The sequence below is a fragment of the Pecten maximus genome, chromosome 6, assembly GCF_902652985.1.
Source record: "Pecten maximus chromosome 6, xPecMax1.1, whole genome shotgun sequence".
Lineage (NCBI taxonomy): Eukaryota > Metazoa > Mollusca > Bivalvia > Pectinida > Pectinidae > Pecten > Pecten maximus.
Genome location: NC_047020.1, coordinates 27,096,879 through 27,106,527, shown reverse-complemented (window position 1 = coordinate 27,106,527; position 9,649 = coordinate 27,096,879). Strand labels below are relative to the sequence as shown.

Sequence of the window (9,649 nt, the reverse complement as noted above, 5' to 3'; positions counted from 1 at the left end):
AAATGGGTTATAATTACTATTTTATTTTTGTGCAACTGTATCAAAATACAAAATCTGAACGACATTGGGACTTAAATAAATATCACAGGAAAAAAACTAAAGTGATAGATAAAAAGGGACTACATAGTCACTGTATGTAATGTGTAAAACATCTATAGACCAGGATTACCTAGTCACGGTATGTAATGTATGAAACATCTATAAACCAGGATTACCTAGTCACTGTGTGTAATGTGTAAAACATCTATAAACCAGGATTACCTAGTCACTATGTAATGTATGAAACATCTATAAACCAGGATTACCTAGTCACTGTATGTAATGTGTAAACTAGGAGTACCTAGTCACTGTATGTAATGTGTAAAACATCTATAAACCAGGATTACCTAGTCACTATATGTAATGTATAAACCAGGATTACCTAGTCACTGTGTGTAATGTGTAAAACATCTATAAACCAGGATTACCTAGTCACTGTATGTAATGTGTAAAACATCTATAAACCAGGATTACCTAGTCACTGTATGTAATGTATAAACCAGGATTACCTAGTCACTGTATGTAATGTATAAACCAGGATTACCTAATCACTGTATGTAATGTGTAAAACATCTATAAACCAGGATTACCTAGTCACTGTATGTAATGTGTAAAACATCTATAGACCAGGATTACCTAGTCACTGTATGTAATGTATAAACCAGGATTACCTAGTCACTGTATGTAATGTGTAAAACATCTATAAACCAGGATTACCTAGTCACTGTATGTAGTGTGTAAAACATCTATAAACCAGGATTACCTAATCACTGTATGTAATGTATAAAACATCTATAAACCAGGATTACCTAGTCACTGTATGTAATGTGTAAAACATCTATAAACCAGGATTACCTAGTCACTGTATGTAGTGTGTAAAACATCTATAAACCAGGATTACCTAATCACTGTATGTAATGTATAAAACATCTATAAACCAGGATTACCTAGTCACTGTATGTAATGTGTAAAACATCTATAAACCAGGATTACCTAGTCACTGTATGTAATGTGTAAAACATCTATAAACCAGGATTACCTAGTCACTGTGTGTAATGTGTAAAACATCTATAAACCAGGATTACCTAGTCACTGTATGTAATGTGTAAAACATCTATAAACCAGGATTACCTAGTCACTGTATGTAATGTGTAAAACATCTATAAACTAGGATTACCTAGTCACTGTATGTAATGTGTAAAACATCTATAAACCAGGATTACCTAGTCACTGTATGTAATGTGTAAAACAACTATAAACTAGGATTACCTAGTCACTGTATGTAATGTATAAACCAGGATTACCTAATCACTGTATGTAATGTATAAACCAGGATTACCTAATCACTGTATGTAATGTATAAACTAGGATTACCTAGTCACTGTATGTAATGTGTAAAACATCTATAAACCAGGACAACCTAGTCACTGTATGTAATGTGTAAAACATCTATAAACCAGGATTACCTAGTCACTGTATGTAATGTATAAACCAGGATTACCTAGTCACTATATGTAATGTGTAAAACATCTATAAACCAGGATTACCTAGTCACTGTATGTAATGTGTAAAACATCTATAAACCAGGATTACCTAGTCACTGTATGTAATGTGTAAAACATCTATAAACCAGGATTACCTAGTCACTGTATGTAATGTGTAAAACATCTATAAACTAGGATTACCTAGTCACTGTATGTAATGTATAAACCAGGATTACCTAGTCACTGTATGTAATGTGTAAAACATCTATAAACCAGGAATACCTAGTCACTGTATGTAATGTGTAAAACATCTATAAACCAGGATTACCTAGTCACTGTATGTAATGTGTAAAACATCTATAAACCAGGAATACCTAGTCACTGTATGTAATGTGTAAAACATCTATAAACCAGGATTACCTAGTCACTGTATGTAATGTGTAAAACATCTATAAACCAGGAATACCTAGTCACTGTATGTAATGTATAAACCAGGATTACCTAGTCACTGTATGTAATGTGTAAAACATCTATAGACCAGGATTACCTAGTCACTGTATGTAATGTGTAAAACATCTATAAACCAGGATTACCTAGTCACTGTATGTAATGTATAAACCAGGATTACCTAGTCACTGTATGTAATGTATAAAACATCTATAAACCAGGATTACCTAGTCACTGTATGTAATGTGTAAAACATCTATAAACCAGGATTACCTAGTCACTGTATGTAATGTATAAACCAGGATTACCTAGTCACTGTATGTAATGTATAAAACATCTATAAACCAGGATTACCTAGTCACTGTATGTAATGTGTAAAACATCTATAAACCAGGATTACCTAGTCACTATATGTAATGTATGTAAAACATCTATAACCAGGATTACCTAGTCACTATGTAATGTGTAAAACATCTATAAACCAGGATTACCTAGTCACTGTATGTAATGTGTAAAACATCTATAAACCAGGATTACCTAGTCACTGTATGTAATGTGTAAAACATCTATAAACCAGGATTACCTAGTCACTGTATGTAATGTGTAAAACATCTATAAACCAGGATTACCTAGTCACTGTGTGTAATGTGTAAAACATCTATAAACCAGGATTACCTAGTCACTGTACGTAATGTGTAAAACATCTATAAACCAGGATTACCTAGTCACTGTATGTAATGTGTAAAACATCTATAAACCAGGATTACCTAGTCACTGTATGTAATGTGTAAAACATCTATAAACCAGGATTACCTAGTCACTGTATGTAATGTGTAAAACATATATAAACCAGGATTACCTAGTCACTGTATGTAATGTATAAAACATCTATAAACCAGGATTACCTAGTCACTGTATGTAATGTGTAAAACATCTATAGACCAGGATTACCTAGTCACTGTATGTAATGTGTAAAACATCTATAAACCAGGATTACCTAGTCACTGTATGTAATGTGTAAACCAGGATTACCTAGTCACTGTATGTAATGTATAAACCAGGATTACCTAGTCACTGTATGTAATGTATAAACCAGGATTACCTAGTCACTGTATGTAATGTGTAAAACATCTATAAACTAGGATTACCTAGTCACTGTATGTAATGTGTAAAACATCTATAAACCAGGATTACCTAGTCACTGTCTGTAATGTGTAAAACATCTATAAACCAGGATTACCTAGTCACTGTATGTAATGTGTAAAACATTTATAAACCAGGATTACCTAGTCACTGTATGTAATGTGTAAAACAACTATAAACTAGGATTACCTAGTCACTGTGTGTAATGTGTAAAACATCTATAAACCAGGATTACCTAGTCACTGTATGTAATGTGTAAAACAACTATAAACCAGGATTACCTAGTCACTGTATGTAATGTGTAAAACATCTATAAACCAGGATTACCTAGTCACTGTGTGTAATGTGTAAAACATCTATAAACTAGGATTACTAGTCACTGTCTGCTGTATAAACCTAGGATACAGACACATATGCATATAATAAATATCATCAACACAGACATGAATATATTATGTATTAAAATTTTGAAATCAAAATAAGTCATGGGAATGTCTTTTCATCTTACTTAATAAGTTTCCTTTCACATTAAATCACATTCTGAAATACCTGAGAGGATAAAATTTGCAAAAGGCTTTAGAATTAAATGATGTGTATATCATTTACAAAACGTAACACCTGGATCATATGTAATAACATCAATTACAAAGTAATATGACACACTGCTAGTGCTAAATATAACAGATAATCCTAAGTAATAACACCTGGTTACTAAGCAATAACACCTGGTTACTAAGTAATAACACCTGGTTACTAAGCAATAACACCTGGTTACTAAGTAATAACACCTGGTTACTAAGCAATAACACCTGGTTACTAAGTAATAACACCTGGTTACTAAGTAATAGCACATGGTTGTTAAGTAATACCACCTGGTTACTAAGCAATAACACCTGGTTACTAAATAATAACACCTGGTTACTAAGCAATAACACCTGGTTTCTAAGTAATAACACCTGGTTACTAAGCAATAACACCTGGTTGCTAAATAATAACACCTGGTTACTAAGTAATATCACCTGGTTATTGAGCAATAACACCTGGTTTCTAAGTAATATCACCTGGTTACTAAGTAATAACACCTGGTTACTAAGCAATAACACCTGGTTACTGAGTAATAACACCTGGTTTCTAAGTAATAACACCTAGTTACTAAGTAATAACACCTGGTTACTAAGCAATAACACCTGGTTACTAAGTAATAACACCTGGTTTCTAAGTAATAACACCTGGTTACTAAGCAATAACAGTACTGTGCCTACAGCTAGCATTCACTTGGTAAATATTTAGTGATTTTTTGTTGCTAAGCATTAGCATCTCGGCTACCACATGATTTAATGAAGTCAAATAGCAATGTTATTATAAACACATACTTAACTGTAATCAAATCTAACAGGGCCAACAGAAGAATTGTACATTTTCACATAAACAAACATCTTTGTTTTGTATGTTGACTCTGTATATAATGTTGGAATTGTGTTATCTACCTTACCAGTCATGTGATCTGTGATCAGAAATACATAGTCATTCTATTGAAAGTATCTCAGCTATATGTGATTCACAAATTAAAAGGGACCCACATGTATATTCAAAATTAAACAACACAATAGATTAATGAAAATAGGACATGTTTGAATGTGGAGCATGTTGATATGTGATGAGTATCACAGTGAATACGAAGGTATAACTAACATACAGAAAATTTAACTAAACAACAATTGCTGTTAACATCAAATAGACTATATTACAAGACGAGAGTCCACTCAGAAGCTCTGGAGGAACTTGTGGAAGGTAACAATAATATCAAGGGTCTTTACACTTTCAAAAGAAGCTGAACAAACATGGCAGCTATATTTACAGATACAAAAATTGCTGCAAAATTAACACAAAAAAACAACATTAAAATATGCTTACCAGTAAAATATGTAACAAATGAGAGATACTTTCATGCAAATAAAATATACAAGTCATGATTTTTTTCCAATGCCTCTACCTGAGTAAAACACTACCAAGTTTAATTTGATTTCTAGTCGGCAATGACAAGGAGATCTGATATAAATACTGATTTTTTTTTTTTAAGAAATAGTCAAATATCACAGTTAGTCACAAGTTAGGAATTTAACCAAATATGTACACATATATATTGCACCCAGATTGAATAACATCAAACTGTATGTAATGAAGTATTTAAAATGTAAGGCTCCTAACAACAATGATCATTGTACAATGGTAAAGGTAAGCCCACAAAAAAGTGCAATCAATTATTGTCAAGTTTACTGGAGATATTTGTCAGTCCCATATACCAGCTGTAATGGTACAGCGAGGACAAGGGGAAGTTACTCTGATAGATCAGAATGACTGGAGAATGTTAATATTCAATTTTGTGTACTAACGAAGTCAAATTTTTAAAGCTAAATACATTCCTATAATAGAAAGTATGTATGCTAGATACCAAATAAATGATATATGCTTAGCAAGAAAACTATAAGACAAATCCTTCTGGACTATTTGAAAAAATTATGCCAATAATATGGTAGAAATTTGGAATAATTACCTACATGTAATCCCCGTGGTCTATTATAACTACATCACATGTTGAGGTCTACCTTTTTGATAAGTCAAGCAGAAATACTGCATCATCTACTGATGACCTCGGAATCATTTCAAAATTTCATTCAAAATTTTAAAGAGTATGCAAAAATATCCAAATTTTTGAGAAAAAAATACAATGTATTTCTGACTTAAAACTGCAATAAAATCATTCATAGAGCTCTAACAACTGTTACATATGACAGGACAGGTGTAGAATTGATTAACTTATGTTTTGAAATATTTGCCCATAATTCTTGATGGAAGGGGGACTCTGAAGAATAGCATTAACTCACTGTTTAGGAGTTAGTGAGAATAATGCTGTTAACATGGTAACAAGCCCATCAAACAAATGATTCTAGAGCACAGTCACAAAGCAATAGACGGATGCTGTTGTTAGAAAGGTTATAGTATTCACACTGATAATGATGTTGATGAAAAGTTAAACATCCTGCCATACACAGGGTGGGAATCGAATTTTACAGGAAGCACCAGTGAAAATTAAAACACTAAATGTGACACATGACTTTGTACATAAACACTAAGCAGCTGTAGAACCCAGACAGACAAACCCACCTATCAATCTGGTTTATAAACCATAAACCAATCAAAACAAGAAATATTGGAGTCAGAAACTTACGAACTGAAATGAAGGGAAATAACTCTGTTGGATCAAAATGAGTCAGAAGCAATAATAATACAAAATCAAAAAATGAAACTACCATAGAATTCCTCCATTTTAAATTTTTTAGTGGAAATTTCTGCCACCTGGTAACCACAGAAAATCTTAGAGAATATTTGAATGGAACTCATTACAAATGATAAAATATTAATTTCAATCTCGTAGATTCTGGAGAATGAATCAATTGTTGCATACAATCATAAATATTTTACTTATAGTAGATATACAGTGGCAGTTATCCTTACATTAGAAAACATTACAGAATTTTAGTTACACCATTTTATATTCTTTCTTTAACTTAAACCATACAAATGGTATAAAGTGTTATGCTAGGTTGTAGTATACCTATGTATATTCTTTCAATTGTTTTGTAGCTCTTTTTACATAATGCCACTCTTTACAGTACATAAACAAGTTGTGATATAGAAATCAAGCTCTAATTTCAAGAGAATGATTACTTTCTGCAGGATCTCATTTAAGCATTGCATTTATTTAGTCCAACATATTGTTATTCTCAGAATACCAATTTTTATGCATCATCACACATGTCATTGGCAGAATAATGGTGCAGCATTAACACTATTTGTTCATATTGAAAAAATACACAAAATACACAGATTACTTAACAATACAAATGCAAAAATCCATTATGTTTTACAAAATACTTCATTATTACAAAAAATAGATAATGGCAATAAGCTTATCTTTAAACCTATTTTTTAACAAGCATAAAAACTATTTTACAAATGTGATCTATTACCTAAAGTAAATAACTTAGAATCTAGTTTGGTTTTGCCTTAACTGTTGATGACAACATCACATACGAGAGAGAAATGATCAGAGGGGTAGGTATAGGAAGGGAGCCTGGCCTCTCCGATAGCCTCAGGTGAAGGCAGATTTAATACTGAGGTAATCGAAGCTTTATCAGTAGAATACCAGATATAATCTATAGTTTTACAACTTTCTGTTTTCTGACCGTCGTGAGTTCCTCGTATTTTCCATGTTGTGTAGTTCGGCTCCTGTCCCTCCGTAGATAGGTGAGAATAGGCACTGGCGATTCCGAGCTCACTCGCAATAAACTCAGCATAAACTGGCTCTTTGGGGGATGCATTGAAGTCACCACAAATAAATACAGGGTGGCTTGTTACCTTTTTCTTCAAAACTTCAAGTAAGAACTTTCCCTGTTGATGACGTAAGTGATCAAACCCCGACTTCGCTTTTAGATGACAAACGCTGACATAGAAGACCTTCTGGTTAGCCTTAAGTCGAAATTTACACAGGATAGCCACTTGATTTGTCTCTTCATTATCTTTTCCTCTCAGTACTATGCTATCATGCTGCAGAAGCTCTAGTTTGTCAGTCTGGTAGAAGACAGCACAGCCATCAGATCCCATGTTGTTTTCAAACTTATGACAGGGTGAATCTGGTTTTGGAGTGAAGATACCATCATATCCAACCTGGCCAAGAGTGTCTTTGAGGAACTTAAATATATCAACTTCCTCAAGGCATAAGATACTCGGGCTGTAGCGAACCAACTCTTCAACCACACGTAGCTGGCGATTGTCCCATTGCAGTGCTTCAGGGGGACACATGATGAAGTTATCATCTCCTTGTGTCAGAGCTAGGGAATTAAATAAATGATGGAACAGTTGTTATTCTGTATCACACACATGATATAAAGCACTCGAACATGATCATATACTTGCCTGTTATACCATGTCTTATTTTACTCATGCCATGAATAATACTAGAGTCACACAATGAATAAATGATGTCACACACTTGTCACCATAAAGGAAAATGCAATGTATTTGTCTGCCTTAAAGAGAAATTGTTTGAGAGTTTTTTTACTTAGAATTTGATTGTGATAAACAGAATCTTATAATTGTGTCATAAGAAAGAGGAATGAAAAATACTCTGCCCGCGCTGGGGCTCGAACTAGCGACCTTTCGCTTTCAAGGCAAACATCCTACCACTAGGCTAAATGGAAATTCCAGATAGTCTGAGCTAGTAAGGTGACCTTATACCCTCTACTTTGCACTTGTAAGGCTTGTGATCTATCGCTGTGAACAAATGTAGGGTCGTTACCTTGAGCGAGGATATTCCACTGCATAATTCTGATTTTCAACTGCCCATCCTCCTCTTTAGTATTAATAAAACTTCTGTCCAGCAGTGAGGGAAGGCTGCGCTTGGAGATATCCTCCTTCAATTTGTTAATTAGCACCTCCATCGATCTGGTATCGCCTTTCTGAAACAACAGCTTCAGCTTTAGTTTGTAAATGAACATACAGCTGTATTACCTATAGCTACCTTCACTGCTACACCAATGAAGTGTATCGGAATTAATGCAAAGGTACTTGCTTGAGTTGCTTCATTTGTTCAATGCACACAATACGAATAACATAGAACCTGTGATTAAAGCAGATATTGTTCTGTTTTTGATTTGTATATTCTAATAAAGGCAATCATTATAATATATTTTGTGTAGAGAAATTTAGACAGGTTGATTTAAACATCTAATGTAGAACTCTCAAGTTCTAAGTATGAAAAAAAGAAGAGATTTTTTATACATCGACAACCCCGATTTTGATAAGGTTTCAGAATGTATGATGTAACCGAGCCCCTGTGTCTGATACTAGATGTCACCATGTAATAAAATACGCATCATGTCGTTCTTTTTCATCTCATTACAATATCACCACTGCAGGGAGCCATTCTAATCCGGAAGCGTCTGACTATCTGATATCGAAGACAAAAGTTAAACGCGGACATGTGTAGACTAGAAGATAACGTCTTCAGGTACTTGGGGTAAGAAATTACATTTGTATATATATACTATATAGCCTCGTATTACTATATAAAATAGATAGTAATACGAGGCTATATAGTATTTATATACAAATGTAATTTCTTACCCCAAGTACCTGTGCTTTAGTACTGTACTACGACAGCAGTCATGCATGAATCGCGATTATAAAATCAATTTTATTAGGTATCACAGCTGAAGAAATTACGGATCTTCAATTAATAATAACTTTGGTGCACAAATCTCCATACACTGAAACTCACAAAGATCTCATTTAGAATGTATATAAGCTTACCGAATCAAGAGCTGTAATTTTTCGACTTCTCCTTATAAACCGGAAGTTTACAACGTAGCACTGCGGAAGGAAACGACAGCCGGAATAACATTTTCCGGTTTCTGAAGTTTTTGAAAACTAAGCAATAGGACATATGGCACAACTATTTTATCAAACAGAGCGTT

The 9,649-nt window shown here is 33.5% G+C and overlaps 1 protein-coding gene and 1 long non-coding RNA gene across 26 annotated transcripts; both read right to left on the bottom strand.

The window, feature by feature from the left end:
- On the bottom strand, positions 1–3,463 carry LOC117329412. 25 transcript variants are annotated; one of them, XR_004533174.1, is made up of 7 exons: positions 3,073–3,250; positions 2,554–2,829; positions 1,760–1,989; positions 1,460–1,724; positions 1,309–1,343; positions 630–940; positions 165–261 (listed from the first exon to the last, which is right to left on the bottom strand). It is a non-coding gene; the product is annotated as an uncharacterized LOC117329412 (long non-coding RNA). The 25 variants fall into 25 exon arrangements; XR_004533160.1 differs by adding an exon at positions 2,244–2,278 and having other exon boundaries at positions 167–261; positions 1,460–1,897; XR_004533168.1 differs by lacking the exon at positions 165–261 and adding exons at positions 370–386; positions 468–513 and having other exon boundaries at positions 711–940; positions 1,460–1,989.
- Positions 3,464–5,142: 1,679 nt separating this feature from the next.
- Positions 5,143–9,531, bottom strand: LOC117329411 (nocturnin-like). The gene is made up of 3 exons (XM_033887356.1): positions 9,486–9,531; positions 8,473–8,632; positions 5,143–8,005 (listed from the first exon to the last, which is right to left on the bottom strand). Exons 2-3 carry the CDS (start codon positions 8,612–8,614, stop codon positions 7,182–7,184), a joined length of 966 nt encoding a protein of 321 aa, XP_033743247.1. The 5' UTR covers positions 8,615–8,632; positions 9,486–9,531; the 3' UTR covers positions 5,143–7,181.
- Positions 9,532–9,649: the final 118 nt, after the last annotated feature.